Source organism: Phyllostomus discolor, chromosome 11, assembly GCF_004126475.2.
Source record: "Phyllostomus discolor isolate MPI-MPIP mPhyDis1 chromosome 11, mPhyDis1.pri.v3, whole genome shotgun sequence".
NCBI classification, from domain to species: Eukaryota; Metazoa; Chordata; class Mammalia; order Chiroptera; family Phyllostomidae; genus Phyllostomus; species Phyllostomus discolor.
The window spans coordinates 83171547-83191545 of NC_040913.2; the positions used below are offsets into that span (position 1 = coordinate 83171547).

Sequence of the window (19999 nt, forward strand, 5' to 3'; positions counted from 1 at the left end):
AATCCTTACCTGAGGACACGTTCATTAATTTTAGGGAGAGTGGAAGGGGAAAGAAAGAGGAGAGAGAGAAAAAGTCTGAAGAGAAAGAGAAAGAGAAAGAAAGAGAAAGAGGACGAGGAGAAAGAGAGAGAGAGAGAGAGAGAAACATCGATGTAAGAGAAAGATGCATCAGTCACCCATCATATGTGTCCTGAGCTGGAATTGAACCCACAACCCAGGCATGTGCCCTACTTGGGAATTAAACCTGCAACCTTTTGGGTTGCTCCAACCAACTGAGCCACCCGGCCAGGGCTCCCTTCTGTAGTTAGTTACCTGTGCACTGGGCCCGTGCAGATGCTGGCACTGCCTGGTCGTCAGCCACCCCTGTTGCTCCTGCCTTCGTCTGCTCTTCTCCCAGAGGCATGCTTCCCCTGCACACATTTCCACTGTGTCAAACCTCCAGCACACCCACAGCCCTTTGCGCTGCTTCTCAGGCTTCAGTCTGTGCCACTGAACGTGACCTACACTAAAACTATCATTCTCCTGACTGCCTCTTCTTGACACTCTACCAGGAAAAACCTATTTTGCTTCATGGCCACTGGGACAAGAAAGCTGAGGAGACACCTAGGACTACTTCACCACCAACGGAGCCTGCCAGACTACCTCTTCCTTCAAAACATTTGTACTAATTTTCACTCTGCACTCGATTCCCAAATACTGGTCTGATTCTCACCAGTTTGTGTCCAGACTATTAGAACTGGTCTGCCTTAACCTCCCTTGGGGCTCACCTATCACTTACCCCAACACACCAAGGCATGCTGACTCTCCCCAAACACACCATACCCTCGCATAGCTCTACCTGAGCACCGCTGGGAATGCCAGCAACCTCCCCTGCCTAGCAGACTCCTACGGGAACATTCCAAGGCCGGTTCAAACGTCACTGGTCTCCTCCGGTGTCCCCTCGGGCTGGGTTAGCGGTGGTGTGCCCTTGACGGTGAGCACACAGCACTCCATGCAAGTCGCCACTCAGATCAAGTCAGGCAACATTCTTCAACACCTGTTGCATAATAGGTACACTGTGTTGAGCACTGGGGATATAAAAATAACTGAGGCCTGGACTTCATCTTTGTGAATCTCACAGTTTTGTAGGAGACAGACGTGTAAGAAAATAATTTCAGGGCAGAATAATAAGTGCCAGGTATCACAGAGGCCAGGACAGCTCAGCTGGGGTTTGAAAAGTGAAGACTGTGCATTCAAGTGATTTGCTTAAACACCCCATTTTCACCTCACCTTCCAACCAGTGAGCTCACTGAAAGGGCATTAAACATGCTTGTATCCTTGGAACCTCATTGACTGCCCAGCACACAGGAAGCACGCAAAACATTTCTTGAATGGGAAAATATGAAAGACTGCATAATGACATCATTTGAGTCATTCCATAAGGCAGTCTTCCCCAGAATTACTTGCCCAACCAGAATTGAGTGGAATGCCTGCAAAATGATCGAGAGTTTACAGTGATGACGTTAGGAGGGAACAGAAGAAAAGACACTTGTCTACCACGTGCCTACAAGGTGTTGCTCCGTAGGCCTCCCCCCGACCCCCAGCCCCAGCCCGCAGCCCACACGCTGGGCAGCTCAGTATTCCGAGGGCACTGCCCATACCGCCTCACCTGGACTTTGCACTTGCTGTTCCATCCGCCTACAAAGTCCTTCCATCTGCTACCCAAGTGTTTCCCTCCTTCTCCTCCTGCACGTGCTGACTCAAACATCGCCTGCTCCTCGAGGCCCTTTTTGACTGCCCTGTTTAAAAACCCAACTCCCTCCACCGCTTTGTTTTCCTTCTCATCTCTCATCTTCACCTCACACAGTAAACGTCCTAGTTTGTGTTCTGACTCACCTTACTAGAATTCAAGCTCTGCGAGGGCAAGAATCTGTCTCCTCTGTGCACTCCTCCTTCCCAGCGCTCTCCACGCTTCCAGCACACCAGGCGCTCAAGAGCTCAGGGAACCAGGGAGGGTGCCGAGGCTGCGCCCATGTGTGATGGAGGCTGAGAGCAGAGACCCGGGCCAGACTGCCCGGTCAGTTCCCTGTCCCCACCAGTGAGTGACTGGGTAACTTGGGGCAAGTCACTGAAGCTTTCAAAACCTCAAATTCTTCATTTGTAGAGCAGGGATAATCATAGTATCTATACTTCAGAAGCTATAAGAAGTAAATAAAATTATACATATAGAAAGTTTGGAATAGGGCTTGGCATCTCACCAGCACTCAAAATGTGTTATCACTATTATTTTTTATGGAAAGAAACCTTAAGATATATTCTTTAAGAAGTGTTTTAATTATATGTAAGTATAGAAACACCTATGAGCAACACATTAACGTTAGTGTTTAGAATAAGTATTAGGTGATAATTTCCAGTTTTTAATAATAAATTTATGCAAGCACGTGGATAAATGTTCCATAATTTTGCTTGCTATCTCTCTCAAACTCTTGCCTGAAAAAGTCTAAAATGACACAAAATAAATGGAAAAGATTTTAAATTCCCTTTAACACTAAATATACACCAAAAAACAAAACAAAACAAAAAAAAAACCTGTTTACAAAAGCAGTAAGAAAAGAAACCTACAGGACAGGCAAGTCATTACAAGTTTGGGCTGTACTGTTGGTCGGGGAGGAATTTATCTTATTAACCCACAATAAACTGAACTAAAGCAAAGGGACACTTTTGAAATGTTGTTTCTCTTTCTGTAGAACAAAACCAAAGCCCGTTTCTTTCACGAGGTCTTTCTGCAGGCTCTGATGCAATCCGGCGCGCCCCTGAGCATTCTTCTTTTCCCCCTGAGTCCTAAAGCACGCAGGGGCCCCTTCCACGCCCCTTCCACGTTGCATTGCGATGCTCCAAGGTTGCTGCATAAACACGCCCCTGCCCTCCCGGGGCAGGGTGACGGGCCCACAGGGAAGGTGGTGCATTCTGCACGAGCTCTGTCATCCTGCCTGACTCCGGCTGGTCCCTGGGAGGGCAATTACATGTCTGCCTGGAGGAACGCACACTTCTGTAATCCACAACCCGCCAGGAACTGGTACTGCCCTGGGAGTGGGGACAGGCGGGACACTGGACATGCCTGCAGTCCCTTACGCAGCCACAGTAACAGACATTAACCATGTAAAAATCACTGATATCGTGGTAAACAGATTTAGGCCTGAAAAGAGGAATGCCACAGTTTCCAGACCCTTCAGCTGAGCACAGGAATTTTAATTCACCGAAACTCATGGTCACCCTGGAAGTGTTTCAGGAGACAATGAGGTAAAGGTGAAGAGCACAAGCACAGGGTCCCCCACCTGGTCTGAATCCCACCTCTGCCCCTTCCCAGCTGCACAACCTGGACGAACCAACTCCTCAGTGAAGGTCTTCTCACCTGTAAAATGGGGGCGCGCCTCACAAAACCACCGTGCGGGTGAAATGAACTGGCAGGTGACATGACTGAGAGACAGCCTGAAACTCGTAAGCATTTGATAAGGGTGAGCTGCTATCCTGGGCGTTACAACCCTCGTCAGAAATAGTTTTCCCCACTATCTCGGTTTATTTGAGTGGCTTAAAACACACGCATGCCTCAAAGAAGCAAAGGTACTTTGGGTGTGCCCATCATCTGTCTGGCTTTATAGAAATTTCCAGGTCTGGGGAAATGGAAGCACTCCACTGGGCACAGTTACAATTCTTTCTCATACTCGCTTTACAGCTTCAAGCCAATGGCTATTTGAACTCCGGGTCTGGCTTTCTACTTAGTTCTCTGAAAGAATTTATTGAAAACCCCGGGCTGGCTGGAACATTCCTGCTGCTTACCTTTCAGCGGAGTAACTTGGTATGAGCACAGAGGATATCCATTTGGTTTCAATTTCTAATACACAAGCTCGTCATTGTACAGTAAATGGCAACATGCTCGCAATGCTCTGAAGGCACATTGTTTCTGCTCCCTGATTTCTGTTCCACTTTTAACTCTGTGGTGATTAGGTTTCCTGCCCGCTACAACAAACACCTCTCAATGTCTTGCCAGCATCCAAACAAGTTAGTTGCTGTTAACTTTTCGAAAACTTAACACAGCATAATCAAGTCTTTCAACGCCCACCCATAAAGCTTCTGGTCACATATTTTTTTTTTCCCGTTTATACATGGAAAACCACCAAGTAAAATATAATTTAGTTTTAACTCAGATTGAAAACTCTGAATGTATAACTTAGTTGTCAAGCTTGTTTACCCAGGTTAGTAAGAGCTTAATAAACTTCCCTGTCTTTTCATGAAGACTAAACAGACCAACTTTTCCCTCTTTACAGAAATGACATTATGCACTATACAGTAAACGGACTTTAAAAACTGATTTGGCCCAGGCTGGTGTGGCTCAGTGGGTTGAGTGCCAGCCTGTAAACTGAAAGGTTGCCTGTTCAGTTCCCAGTCAGGGCACATGCCTGTGCTGCAAGCCAGGTCCCCAGTTGATGGCACGCAAGAGGCAACAATCCATGCTTCCTTCCCTCTCTTTCTCCCTCCCTCCCCCCCTCTCTAAAAATAAATAAATAAAATCTTTTTAAAAAATGATTCATTCTTTGGTGAGACCGATCACCTACATAAAAGAATCCCATCTTTTAAAATACAGGTGGGTGAAGGCAGGTTAATAATAATAAATAATAATAAATAACTAATAACACAAGGATATATTCTGTTTTGCAAACTCACCAGCGTAAACCTACTTTTGCCCACCTCTGTACATCTGGGTACTGGTCTTCATCTTAAAAACTTAAAAGATGAAGTGCTCACACTTCATCTTTTCTGGGATTTGAGCATTGGGTGGCCCAACAGTAGCCCCCACTCACAAAACAAGGGAGCTCCAGAGTGCCCCTACAAAAAGGACCACAGAAGTCGACAGGGCCTTCCAATCTCCAGCCTTCACGCCTCACAGATGCTAAGGCCACAGGCCAGGGAGGGTAACAGACACGCCAGGTAGCTCCCTGGTGCCACAGTGACCTGGGAGCACAGGGCCACTCACTACGGGCCAGCTGCCATGGCAGTGGCTCACCAGGCCACCAAGCCACAGGCGCTCCTAATACCTGAGCAGGATGGAGCTCCCCAACCTCTGGCCAACTCCACGGGCCTTATCCACAGCAGCAGCACCAAGAACCGAAGCTCTGATCTCCCTTAGGCCTCAGCTCCCCAACTGCAGCCATATCCAAAACAGGGACCCTCATGTCTCCGAACATCTGCGGCTTCTCCTCTGTGTTTCTCCCATGAGTGTGCTGCTCACCTTCCCTCCTCCGCCCACACCTGTTCCTGGGTCTGCGCCTCCGAACCTCAGCACCCGGATGCCTGGCCTGCATCTAAATAAGTCACCCCTAAAACCCTGCCGCGCACTATGGGGTTCTCCCACAGGAGGTCTCCCGACAGGACTGGAAAACGCAGCCCACACACGCCAGGGTGTGGGGAGTGAGGACAGCCTCGGGGACTTGGCTGGCTCTGCTCGTGCCTGTGAAACGTTCTCATGGGTGTGGACACATCATGCCCGTGGCACTTTTTTTTTTTTTAAGGCCGTTCATTAGTAGTCACTACTTTTATAAGGGAACTCACTTCTAACCCTTTCTGACGTGGCTTTAATTTGCTCAAGGTGCTCCCTGATAAAATAAGGGGTGTTCCCTGCAGAGGATGCGCAGTCAGCTGGAACGGCCAGCTGGCTTCTGGTCTTGGCCCCTGCGAGACAGGCCGGCTTCTCCGTTTCCTGTTGTCGTGTGTAACACAGAAATCCGTAACACCTGCCAAAGTCAGTGCGACGCTCGACAGCTACGTGTGAAGCTCTCGAATTTCATAAAACTAGTATGCTTTTAAAACTGCTATGGCTAAAATAACAAACCAATAGAAATAGAAGCTCCTATCAGAAAAGTTCAACTTTTTAGTCACTCCTACGTCCCTGAAAATTTCTGATACATCTTGCAGCAAAATTAAAGAAATAAAGAAACCTAGTCTGTTTACACTGTGGTGAGGGCACAGTATAAGAACTATAATTAAGTGTTATTAAGCACGTAGCCACTTTTTTAACTTAAAAATGAAATGATTCATATATAACAGGGAGACGACTGAATATGTATCTCTGTGCGCTTTGGAATTGCTAATAAGTGGGCTTATGCACATATTTCTCTCCCCAACCAACCTTTACAAGGCTCAGATACAGGGGCTGTGTTCTCGACTTCTTTTCCTCCTTCCTAAATGCTTCAGTGACAGAACGCATTAGTTCTAAAACCAAAACCTGCCTCTTGCTTTCTGACGTGCCTGGTTTTACACTGGAATAACTCATAAACTGCTATGAGGCACAACTGAATTACTGCACGCTTACCAGAGCTGGACACACGCCTGATCCTCTGGTAAGATAAGGTGCGATCAGAACTGAGATTTCTGCTGTTGCTGTTGTGCCTCAAGCAGGAAACAGAAGGCCCCACTTTGGCTTTCGGGCCAGGCTTTATCCTCAGACTGGAGGAGTCGGGCTTGGGTGCACTCCTGCCGCCGGGGGTTGCAGTTTTTGAAGCAGAACCCTGCGAAGAAAATAGGAGGTTAGTTCAGATCACACCTTCCCCGAGCGATTCCCTTGCAGTGTTAGCTACGTGAAACGAACAATTTGTTTCTATGGTGCAGTATTTTCTGAAAAAAATTTTTTTGGATTTATTGGAGTGAATTTGCTTAATAAACTGGAGTTTCTCACCGGCAGGTTTCAGAGTCAAGGCTACAACGTCAACTCTCCCCTGAACTTCCACCTCCTAACCCACTCTCTGCACTTCGGACTGGTCAGCGGCCAGTCAGGTGGCACAGCCAGTCCCTGAAAGCAGTCTCGATTACCTCTCTCTCTGTCTATCCACATCTGCAGACACATCTGCATTTGTGTATATTTATATATATATGTATACACCCATATGCACACGCCCACCTACACACACACATAGTGCTAGAGAATGTTTGTCCCTCCCCCCCCACAAAATGTATAAATTGAAAACCTACTCTCCAATGGGGTCATATTTGGAGGTGGGGGCCTTTGCACGTAGATTAGGTCACAAGGGCGGGGCCCTCAGGAACGAGATTAGTGCCCTTATGAAAGGGACCCCAGAGCACGTTCTTGCCATCGCCGCCGCCGCGTGAAGTTGCAGGGAGAGGACAGCTGTCTACGAGGAAGTGGGCTCTTAGCCGACACCAAATCTACTGCTGCCTCGACCTTGGACATCCTAGCCTCACGAATGGTGAGAAATAAATGCCAGGCGAATATTTAATGTTCATTCTTACTATGAAGAAATTCAAACTCTTTCAAGTTTACTTTTAAAATCCTCATCTTCTTTCTGTCCCCATCAGTGAAATTGTTCCCGAGAGGACCGGTGCCACGCCCTGCAGGCCTTCTCTGTGGCATCTGGTGACAGTGAGTCCATCCTTCTTGGGTTTCTCCAACACGGCTCCTCCTGGTTTTCCTTCTACCTGTCTGCGTATTCCCTCTCTGCACCCGGTTCTGCTACACCTTTCCATGCTGGCCATCACAAGGGTGCTAAACTTGGCCTTGATCTCTTTTCTCACCATATCCTCTCCCTAGATGACTGTGTCCACTGTTTCAGCCACCACCTACACACTGTCACGTCCACAGTCCGCATGTCCAAGCCAGCACTCTCTCCGGAGCTCGCCACAGATCTAGCTCCTGCCCGCATGGGCCCACTGGGCATCCTTCAGGCCCCTCTACCAAACGTCATTGACAATAATCATATTGTTGTGATTTACTGATCAACATATATCGTAAGTTCAAAATGCATGTCCAACTCATTTAATCCTCATATCCTTATGAGGCTGACACTTTCATTGTATCCCATTTTATAAAAGAAGAACATGAAGCAGTTCCTAAAAGTAAACTAATTTTACCCATGCATCTCAAAACTTACCTCTTCCTACATTCACTACAACATTCTTGGATACCCAACTTGAACAGCAAAAGCCATTTCTAGGAGCACCTTTCTTACTTCTTAACCCCCTCCTGATGGTATTCCCTCCCTTCTCCGCCCACGGGGAGGCAGCCTGCGTCACTTCTTGGCAGGGTTCCCGAAACCATATCCTCGGGATCTTTCTGGTCTCACCAGCCTGCAATTCATCCTCCACTCCACGGCTAAGGCAATCTCTCTAAAGTCCAAATTAGGTTCAACGGCTTCCCTCTGTCTTCCAGATAAAGTCAAGTCTTCTTAACAAGTCACAGCAAGCCCTTTGAGACAAGTAGGCCCCTGCCATCCTCTTCTGCTTATTGCCTATGGTTCTGCACTTGTGGTTCCCATCATACGCACTACCTGGAGTCCCCTAAATGAGGATATCTTGTGTCTTCACCTTTGTATCCATTATCCCTCCACCCAGAATATCCTTCCAGTGCCCTTTAAGTTCCAGCTAGTGACTAACACAGTACCACTCCGAGAAGCCTTCCTTGGCAACGCTCCCCCCATGGCCCCCTCCCCATTGTGCCCCCTGCAGCAGCGCAGCCTACACATAGTCCCAGCTTACTACCAACACACCCCTTTGGTCCACCTTCTGATATCACCTGCCGCGCTAAGCCCTGGGGTGGCCGGCGGCTCTGTCTTTCTTTTCTATGCCCAGTCACCGTCACACAGCACGCAGGGGGCTCCCCACGAGTGTTCCCATGTTGCACATGGGAGATGAGAGCTGGCATCTTGCCCCAGGAGCAAATGCCAACAGTGTAAGCTGTCATTTGTATCCTTTACAGGAAGAAAAATTGGGCCTCCCAGAGACTCACTGGCCTGACGTCACTTGCCAGTAAATGATGGTGCTACAGTGGGAAACCACATCTGGCTCGAGAATCCTGGAGCTGTGCGTGAATTCTTCTTTGTTTAAATGGAACAATAAAGTTCCCCACAAACATCCAACAGCTGCTGTAGCAAACACATTGCTTTTCCACTGTGTAAGAATCAAATGGGCTTTGTTTACTTAAGGCACCAGAAATCAACACAACCAGGCTGCATGAGACCTCTGACATCACACTGGGGTCTCAAAAGATGACGGGCCCCAGTCACGTTAGCTGATCAGAGGCGGGATCCAGGGTCCCCCGGTGCACAGGAGAGGACACCCCTGCCCAGAGCCACTTCCTAACAGGAGACCAGGTGTGCCTTGTATGCCGATGCTATCTGCCCGCACTCCCCAGCCAGTTCTAGAATGTGGTTCAACACATTTTAAAGTTCGTTAAAAAACAACTTTTTTCATGAATATAAAACAATCAGGCATTTACTGTAACTTCAAATAACTAATTATACTCAAATATTAAAGTAATCTGTTCCCTTAACTTCTTACTATTCTATCAAAAGGTCCATTAATACTCAATACAAAATACTGAACTTCAGGAGTTTTTTTCCCAGCATGCAGGTTTCCAATGAACACTCTAAAATGTAGTGACCAGAGAAAGAATTATAACTAATATACGAACACCTGAGAGTAAATTCGCACAGCTAGTTCTGCAATATTATTCACAAGTAGTGGGTAACCAGGTGCTAATACATCTCTCAATTCCCTCCACCATTCTCAGGCAGCGATTTCACTTACCAAAAACAGAGACCCACATGCAAAGTCCTCACTCATGAATTCCTTTTTCAGTTCTTGTTGTTCCTGAGGTGTCTCGGTTTCTTTTTCACCCTTCTTTTCGGGGCTAATCCTTTGGATGCTGGAAACATAGGTCCTCTCCAAACAGTCTGTGCTTTCCATTTTAACAGGGAATAGGTCTTTGCACTTCTGAAAAGCTGAAGCCACGGACCCAGGCTCACAGGCTGAATGAGAAGAACTTGCTTTGTCAACATCTTCCTGATTAGACTTCACGGCAGATGTTGTTCTGGAAACCTTGTGGGAAGCGCTTTTAGAATGCGTTGCGACATGCTCAGCCTGGCTAGTGATGAGTTTATTAAATTGCTGCTTCTGTGTCTTGGTAATTGGGGTTTCTGCTTTTGTGTCTGCGTTCAAGTCAGATCTTAGTTTTTTGCCCAGAACTGTCAACGGTCTTGAGGAGGAAACTGACGAGGGTGATGAGGCACTGGTTAGCAGAGGTCTGGGTGTGACCTTTGACAACGTAGGGTCGTTGGACTGTAACGCTGGTCTAGACATAACTTTTGCTTTGACATCCTTGAAGTTTGGTTTCGGGTAACTTATGATTCTGTTTTTTCTAACTTTGCTGCCTACCGAGGTATTTGCTTTGGTGGGTGGTTTTCCTAGACTAGGTTTAGCAAGCTCTCGATTCTTCTTCTCCACTTTACTACTATTCTCCGTTGCTTCAACAGGTGACACAAAGAAGGTTGCATTCACGGGCTTGGGGACTGGCGTGGACATGCAAATTGTCTCACTTGTGCTAATGAACATATCGCTTTCATCCCAACTCAGGTCAAATGACGAAGCCAGCTTCTGTCCTGGGCGTCTGCTTGGTACCAATTCTATGGTGTGATTTTGGATCCCCAAATCCTCTCCCTCGGAGGCGATGTATGTGTTCCCAGCCCCAGTGACTTTATGTTCTGGGGTCCGCACTTGGGCTTCACTTTTGTCCAAAGCTGGCACGGGGAAAGGGCACTCATCATCTATACGACAATCAGACACTGTCTCTCTTAGATTTCGGAGCATTTCCTTCTGCCCATATGAGCTCTCTGAACGTGCCTCACTGTTTGGTTCCTCTTTAGGTAAACAAAAGAACTCCTCCAATACAGCCCCCCCGGGGACATCCATGCCACCGGAAACTGGCGTGAGAGTGTGTATCTCTTTCTCTCCCACTCGTCTTTGCTGTGGCCCATCTGTGTACTCACTGGTGACACTTGCTGAAGAGTACTGATACGCATTTCCAATATCCGGAACAAAAGCATCCGTTTGCATCACCATCTCAGAAAATGCCGTGTACGTGGTATCTTGGGCCTCTGGCGCTGTGGGTGACGGGTGTTTAAAGATGTCTCTGTCATGACTCGGTTCTGTCACACGGGCCTTGTCAGAATGGAAAGATGTATGGACGGAACAGGATAAAGACGTATTTCCACTTCTCAGGCCAGGTGGCTGCAGGCTTCCAGAGGCATGCGAACACTGACTCTTTCCGATGGCGTGGTGTGTAATAAAGGTGCAGTTCACGTGATCCACTTTCCTGTCAAACGTTTGGTTTAGCTGCAAGGCAGCCGGGTAGTCTGTACAGGCCAAATGCACATCATTAGGTTGCCACACAACAGGCCAAGAGGTCTCAGCACTCTGGTCCTGAGCTGATTCTGGGGAATGACAATTACTATGCAGGTACTGGGGCTCCTCTAAGTTTACAACAAGGGTGGAAGACTGGCATGGGGAATCTTTATGCACATATAGTACCTCCTCACTAATGACATCACTTGAAGATTTTGGGTGGTGATCGAGTACTTCAACACTCGAAGGGTTTAAGGAAATATTCTCACCAATGTCCACGGCAGAGTCGGTTGTATAATCAACCACCATGTCATCTGGGTTGGCAGAATTCCAACTGTTGGTCGAACAGTTTTGTGTAGGGGGTGATTTTTGGTTGTATGCATAAGTGTTGCCATTTTTATCGCTGATAAATAAGGTGTGCAGTTCATCTTCTGTCTTGTCTTTGGAACAATAATCATTCATCCTGAATATGAACTTTAACCGTCTGCAGTTTTATTTCTTCTCTAAATCCTTTCAAACAAGAGAGAGGGAAAAACTGCTCATCTTCTAAGTTTTTCAGCACAGTTGAAAGTTTCTTAGTGCAAGATGTTTTGACGCTGTTCCCTGGAAGAAAGAAAATGTTATACTCAAGGAAATGTTGGAAAAATTAACAAGTCACCACTTGATTCACTTCAATCACTTTATTTTTACATTTAGAACCTATGACTATGGACACGGGTAACTCAGACGTTAGCTAAAGCATCACCCCTTCGTATAAGGACAGCACACTAACTGATTGGGCCACTGGAGCTCCAGAAGTACCCCCTCGCCCCCTGTTCAAAGATGCTTTTTCATGTGAGGGAACAGGGCGGAATGAAGACAGGGATCACCACAACTGCCCGTGACTGGCGCCACATCGCAGATTCCTCCTCTCTGCTTTCAGTGATTCTTGTCATAAGAGAGAAGACAGATAAATCTGAAAATAGCGCTGCCTTCTTGTCGATTGAAAGAGTGACCATTGGTCCTAGTTTGTCTAGGACAGTCCCGATTTATGCCCATTGTCCCAACTTCATTAGTAATAATGTCCTTTTTGTCACTCAGAAGGGTCCTGATTGTTTCCCTGGAGGGTAACTGAATACCAGACAGAACTGGAAGGCACAGCAAATGAGCTGAAGATCAATAAAGATTTAAGGCATTACCACTTCTCTTCTCCCTGTTCTCAGTCAATAGCTCAAACATATTCCCTTTCAAAGTTGAAAAAAAAAAGTTATTGATTCTTAATAGTTAAAGTGGTACACTGCTGGAAGCTCCTAAAAATGTTAAACAGAGTTACTGCATGACATACCAACTCTCCTCTTAAATACCCACTAAAGGGAAATGAAAGCAAATGTCCACACAAAAACTTATCCAGAAATGTACATGATTCTTAATAGAAGCATTATTCATAAAAGCCCAAAAGTGGCCCTGGCTGGCGTAGCTCAGTGGATTGAGCTCGGGCTGGGAAACAAAGTGTCCCAGGTTCAATTCCCAGCCAGGGTACATGCATGGGTTGCAGGCCATAACCCCCAGAAACCGCACATTGAAGTTTCTCTGTCTCTCTCTCTGTCTCTCTCTCTGTCTCTCTCCCCCCCCCTTCCCTCTCTAAAAATAAATAAATAAAATCTTTAAAAATAAATAAATAAATAAATAAAAGTCCAAAAGTAAAAACAACCCAATTTCCATTAAGTGGTAAATAGATAGCTACACATTGTATTTATACCATACAACTGATACATTCTTCAGCCACAGAAAGGAATGGAGTATTGATATATACAACATGGATAGAACATGACAACTTAAAACATCGTACTTAACGAAAGAAGCCGGGTGCAGAAGACTACATGTGACGTGACAGTATTCACAGGAAGTGTCCAGAACAGACAAGTCTGCAGAGATAGAAAGTCGGTTTGTGGGTCAGGGGCAGAGGGCGTGGGAGGGAGGAGTGACTGCTGACTGGGATGGTGCTTCACGTGAGGGTAACAAAAATATTCTAAAGGTTACGGTGACGCTTAGACAATGGTGTGAATATACTGAAAACTACTGAATTACAGCTTAAAAAGTGATGAAAAACAATCCATAAAAGTTTTCAAATCCAAGGACTTCCGCACACTCATTTTTCATTGTGCTTTTACTCGTACTGTGATGCCTAAGAAAGGCCCAGGTGTTCACGCCAGGACACAGGTGTAGGCTCACTGGAACTGACTTTCTGATTCTGACATTTCGTGTCAGCCAGACGTCGTAGTTCTGTTCTGAAGAAATACAAGATCCGTGAGGGGGGAAAAAGACATTCTGTAACCTGTAAGGTTTGTGAATTATGAGTAGACTTATTTTTCCATCTTGCAATCTTTTCTCTGCATTCAGACTTCAGGGACCTGGATACCACCAGGAGCAAAGAAACGAAGGAAGCACGGAGAGGACGCCCGGAGCATACCAGGAGGGCAGGAACGGTGGAGGAAACCACGCCTCTGCACTCAGGGCACCGAGTGCTCCTGGCCACACACCCTGAGACCGGCCTTCGCCGGAGGGAAGAGAGAGGCTTCGATGTTTATCTTCACGGCACTCGTGCATGTGCGTGCACACACGTGCGTGCACACCCACTCGAAAACACATTCCGAACCCTAAAATAAACGCTGTATGGTTGCTGTATTGATGGAAAATGTAAAGTAGTCATTTTTCTCCATGGCAGCTCTTTAGTCAATACAGAAATTGCTGAAATAATATTTTTTGGCTAGCGCCTTAATAAAAGCTTTCATGAAACAAATTAATATGTTTAGTCCTTGGGTATGAAATATGGTCAAGCTAAATGTTTACACTGAGAAAGTACATTTATTCATTTTCTTAGACATACGTGCAGGGTATAATTTCAAAAAGCACTAAATATGCTACACCTTTCTGCTCCCGTGAAGGCCAATCCTCATTTACGAGATTCTGGGATAAGCAAATAGGAGTGACACCAACAGAAACATTTAATAAAAATCATGAAGTTATTTGTATAAACAGATTTATTAGATTCAATTGACAGAGCTTTTACTACCTGCGCTCCCTCTTCCAAAGTACATAAAAGATGATTACATACAAATACACACACAGCCCTACCCTGATAAAAACTGAGCAAAGCAAATGGTTCATACGTCAAAGCACTGCAAGTAATTTTTAACTGGCATAAATGTGTAATAGGATAAACCATGTTTAAATCGTTTCTGGTTTTCTCCTCTATAAATAACACTGCACTAAACATCTTTGCAACCTTTGACTACCTTTGATTATTTCCTTTGGAAAAACTTCCTGGGAACAAAAGCATTAGTGAGACAAAGGAGTCAAAGAATGTGATCTTTTAAGGCTCTTGATACAGTCTGCCAAGTTGTTCAATGAAACAAAAGGCAGGATTCTTTACAATATATGTGTTCATATATGTATATAATAGATATGTCTTGAGTGTCTCTTTTAAAAGCTTATGAATTTTGTTCAGCATTGTTTCCCAAGCATTCTTCCACATCACTGTAACATAAAACATGTGTAATGGTTGTGAAATTCCACTAAAATCGAAATGTTCTAGATCTACAAATCGGTAGTTTCCTAAGAGTAACAGAAACCCAGAGAAATTCCCACCCATTCAGCTTTCACATGACTGCTTAGCATGCTTGGCTGGGTCCATGATTATTTTTTTACATTCACAAATACAAACAAATTCTAACAAAATATGTTAGAAAAACACCACAAAATGGATTCAGAAGAAACACTTCAGGCAAGTTTTGATATAAAATAAATCTACTGCAGTCCTTTCTCCTTTGCAGATAAGAGCAAAGGGCTATGGTGCAGAGATTTGGATACCAAAAAGATTCTGAAGTCAGGCATGTCCGTTCCAGGATGACGATGACGCCATTCGCTAAAGAACACGAGAGCTTCACGGCGCCATCACTATGAAGACAAAGCCAGGGACAGGAAAGAGCTGACCAGCCTGTCCTCCGAATTGTGCCAGAAACGTGAGAAGTTAGACACTTAGTCTCATGGTCAATTCATCCCTCTCCTACTCTTAAGACTAGTACCCAAGTGAAGCCCTTGAAACAGGAGGAAAGCGGGAGCCGGTTTAGTGGGTTCCAAAAGGAAACAGAAATCAAGTTGTGAAAAAAAAAAAAAAAACACAGGTTGACTCAGTGGGTCTGGGGTGGGGCCTGAGAGTCTGCATTTCTGTGCATCTCCCTGGTGATGCTGATGATGCTCCTGGTCCAGGAGTAGCCGGGATGCAGCAGACAGCGTGGGAGCCTCGCCAACCAGATCAAGACACTGAGTGGCCGGTCTGAGCCGGGCACCTTCACGCCCCACTGTGCAATGTGTTTCTCCAACCAGGAGCAGACTTCCCTTAACTTTGACCCTTGACTTTTGCTTTTGAACTTTCCTCTCAGACAGCGAATACTCCCTCTACAGAAAATAACTGGAGCTTTCTAGTTAGAGAGACTATTCCATCTAAGTCCCATTGAGTTTATTCCTTCTGCATGGAGGAAGGTGTCAGTATAACAGTCTTGCCCTTTTCCTGTCCCTTTGCTCACGTCACCCAGGAGAAACGAAGTGGCGTAAAGAATGCTGGAAATTTGGGAAGAACTACCTGGCCAAGGACTAGGGTGAAGTGAGGGTGGCTCTGGCCTCAGTCTCTAAATTTTTAAGGCGGGGACAGAGTACTGATATTATTTTTTTATTTAAATTATTGCAGTGACAATGATTAATGAAATTACGCAGGTTCCAAGGGTACAATTCTGTAATATACTATTTGTACACTGTATTGTGTGTTCATCACCCCAAGTCAAGTCTCCTTCCATCACCGTTTATCCCCTCTTTACCCTCTTCTACCTCCCCCACCCCCTTTCCCTCTGGTAGTCACCATACTGTTGTCTGTGTCTATGAGGATTTGGGGGGTTTTTTTAAAGATTTTATTTTTTAGAGGGAGGGAGAAAGGAAAGAAGAGAAACATCAATGTGTGGTTGACTCTCACGCACCCTCTACTGAGGACCTGGCCCCATAACCTAGGCATGTGCCCTGACTGGGAATCCAACCAGTGACCCTTTGGTTTGCAGGCTGGCACTCAACCACTGAACCACCCCAGCCAAGGCATCTAGGGGTTTTTTGTTTTGTTCTTTGTTTAATCCCTTCAACTTTTTGACTGGGCACCCCAACCAGCCTCCCCTCTGATAACTGTCAGTCTGTTCTCTAGGAGTGTCTAGGAGTGTGTTTCTATTTTGTTAGTTTACTTTGTTCATTTGAGTCCACATATAAGTGAAATCAGACGTTGTTTGCCTGAGGCACCAAGTTTAAGAGTGGATCAGTAACAGTGCCCCACTGAGCCATACTGGAGCCCAAAACAAGGGAAAGTCCATTGACACAGACTATGCCTTTATTTTTAAATTTTGGGTTCTTTTTGTTCATCATGGAATTCTTGCATTAATGCTGATTTTTTAAAAAATATTTACTAAATATTATTTATCTTGATCACGAAGGGTTTTGGGGCACCACTGAAATCCCCTCACTCTTCTACCTCAGTCCCAGCCCTGCTCACAGACAGCACAAGTGCTAAGCTGTCTGTCCCCAGGAGCAGGCCCTGTCCCCACAGTGGAAGGGGGGAGGGGCATGGGAGGGGTGGTGGTGTGGGTGAGGCCCGCCCTGCCTCTGCACTGAAGTGACTGTGTGGGTCAGTAAGTGTCTCACACACACCTACCCTGCAAACTGGCTTTCATCTGTAATTACGGGTGAAGTCGTATAATTATACAATCTGCAATTATAATTCATCTATAATTCCATGACAATCTGTCTACCTTACTCTTTTTCTTATTTCTCCAATGGTTCCTAACCAGAGAGAGGAAGGAGGCGGGAATCATATTCAAAAGAGTGAAGGAGCGATTCTGACTGTGTGCTGGTCACAGCTGGGAGCAGGGTCCCGGAGACCAGGCCCCTGGGGGGACCAGGCATTTCCCCTGCAGCTCCTGGGTTGTGGGGAGCTCCAAGGGGTCCCCCAGAAAAGGCTGCAGTGGCTGCCACAACCTGAGGAAGCACGCGAGTCTCTGGGCAATGGCCATCTACCCACTGCTTCCGGAGACCGTCTATATTTCACCAACCAGCTCTGAATAGCTATCTTGAAAAGGGGATATTCTATATTGAGCCCTCTCCAACCTGTAAATGTTGCCCAGGCAACAAACCCTGAGATATAAACAACGAGTGATGTTTGTGGTAGGGGGGAGGGAACGACATGTGGGGGAATGGGGGCTTCTGTCCCAAGCAAGGTGGACGGCGCTTTGATTCACTGGCCACATGGGTGGTTTGCAGCCTGCGTGCTGCAGTCCAGCTCACTGTCTCGGTTGGGATGTTCGTGCTAAATAACACAGACGGGGCAAGGGGCTTCAAGCCTGAAACCACTCCTTCTTTTCATCTGAGTGGGAACTCCAGCTCACAGCAGCTCTGTCCACGGGTGAAGTGGCCGTGTCCACAGGAGGAGGCCCGCACAGGTACCTTCAAGGAAACAAAGCCTGAGCTGCACACCTAAAGCAAAGCCATTCGGGCCTTGGCGATACCCAGGCTTTCAGCAGGCAGCCTCCTTGTGCAGGCCACACGGCTAGACCTTGAACGACGCCCACACCAGCAGTTGCACCCCGGGCACCAGCAAGGCAGCAGAGAGCGGGCAGGCAGGTGCCCGCGAGGCTCGGTTACAGCCTCAGGGAGGAGTGTCTGCTCAGGCCCTTTTACACACTGGTGATCGACATAACATTTATTGCTTTTTAAATGGCCAAGCAGAAGGCTTCTGGGCGCCCTGTAGAAAACGAGAGCACATCTAGCTCTAACTTGTTAGGAACAGGTCTGGTAGGCAGTGCCGGAGGAGACAGCACCAGCCCCATCCGGCGAGCGTTAGAAGACCAGGAGGGAATGGTGGGTGGGGTAAGCTGGAGTCCTGGTGGTGGTTCCGGTCTCCAGAGTCCCAACAGCCCTCCCCGCCCTCACACTCTCTTTCTAGTGTTGCCAATTAGTATTTGATTGGATAATTAAATCTTAGGGGTAAATCTTCTCCAGGAGGCAGGTTTCTCAGACTTTAATTGCAGAGGAGAAGCCGAAGCGCCGGCTGGAGGTCACGCCCCTGGAAACGCCTGCTCCTGAGAGAGAGGAAGGTGTGTCCCGGGCAGGGGCCCACCTGGGCAGCAGGACAGTCTTCGCACACACTGCACACTGTTCCAGGAGCTAGGTTCTGAGACCGTGGTTTCCCCTGCGTTACTGCTTCAGGGTTAGGGGACTGGCTTGTTTTCACAGTGTGGAGGTTGGAGGACGACAGCTCTGTGATCATCTGTCTTCTTCTCACACTGGGTGCTGAACTAACACCTCTAATAAGGCCTGGCGGGAGCTACCGTCTTCCCCGCATCCATGGGGGGGATGTGTCCTAAGACCCCCCAGTGGGTGCCTGAAACCACAACTAGTACCCAGCCCTGTACACACCGTGCATGTTCCTCGGCACGCACACCTGGGATAAAGGTTAATTTATAGACCAGGCACAGTCAGAGGTTAAAAACGACTAATAAAATAGAGCAATTATAACAACACACTGTAATAAAAGTTATGTGAGCTCGGTGTCTCCTCTGAAGACCGAGGTGCCTACCGCGTGGAGACACGGACAAAGGAATGATTCAGTCTCTGGTGGGATAGAGTGGGGTGGCTCGGAAACTCATCACGCTACTATGAGCAGTGTAACATGTTAAAAGTTATGAATTGTTTCTTTCTGGAATTTTCCGTTGGATGCTTTCAAACTGAGGTGAAGCGCAGATCACCAACCACAGAAACCAAAACGGCAAATAAAGAGGAACTGACTCCTATACGGCTCCATTCACAGAAAATCCGCGCCTCGTTCGAGTCCCTTCACAGACGGTTGTTTGGAACGCAGGACACAGCTTCCATTATAGAAAGAAGCGCCGGGTTCCCAGACAGCCGAGTGATGACACTTGAACCTATAACGGAGCATAACTTGTGCCCAAGAGCACTGCTACTTCCCCCAGATGTGTGCATCACACAGACTGCATCACTGCATAGCACAGACGGCATGCGGGGCCCTAAATGTCAGAAACACACATCCTTTGCGATAGGCAGAGCCTCTACATAAATAAATGTCTTCTCTGGCCTCCAATGGGCGAAGCTGCAGGCAGTAGTCACTCTTTGCCCAAACACTCAAAGAAAGCGGTGCCTTGCTCTCGTCTTGCCCAGATGGCGAGCGTGCCTGCATCCTTGCTCCCTGACCCACTCCTGCAGCCCAGCTGTGCACGCAGTGACAGGAACAACTACATTCCCTCCTGACTTCTCTCTCCCTGTGTGTGGGGTCAGCCACAGTTAAAATAGTCCTTCCTCAGGAGAATGAGTGGCAGGAAGAAAATTATTTGATGGGAAAATCTTGGTATAAATTCAAAAGTATCTTTACCTTGGTAGAAGCCTACACGGGTAGCAACTAACAGTTCAAATGCTCAGCAATATTAATGCTCAGATGCTAGTTTGGAACCTTGAACTTTAAAGAGGTAAAGGCCTTGGAGCATGAGCACTTGCTGCACACTCCTCAGGATAGCCTCAGCTTTGCTGCAATAATAAACAAGCCCAAGATTCACTGGCTTAACATAAATGCCTAGGGTGTTGGCAGGGAACTCTGTTCATATCCCTGGTCAACCAGGGATCCAGGTTGGCTGATCTGTACCTCAACAAAAATGTCCACCGTCACCAGACACTGGGAAAGGACCACAGCAAAGCTGATACTCCCTCTTAGGGTTCCCACCTGAAAGTGACACACGTCACTTCTGCTCCCATT

General features: G+C 46.8%; 1 protein-coding gene across 2 annotated transcripts in view; it reads right to left on the reverse strand.

Moving 5' to 3' along the window:
- The window catches only part of MTUS1 (microtubule associated scaffold protein 1), a 131498-nt gene that overhangs the window by 77918 nt on the left and 33581 nt on the right, over positions 1-19999 (reverse strand). For both annotated transcript variants that reach the window (XM_036011689.1, XM_028526646.2), the window contains 2 exons: positions 9574-11769; positions 6347-6542 (listed from right to left, as the gene is read on the reverse strand). In XM_036011689.1, the coding sequence (XP_035867582.1) occupies positions 6347-6542; positions 9574-11628 (2251 nt within the window). In that variant the 5' untranslated portion in view covers positions 11629-11769. The remainder of the gene's footprint in view (positions 1-6346; positions 6543-9573; positions 11770-19999) is intronic.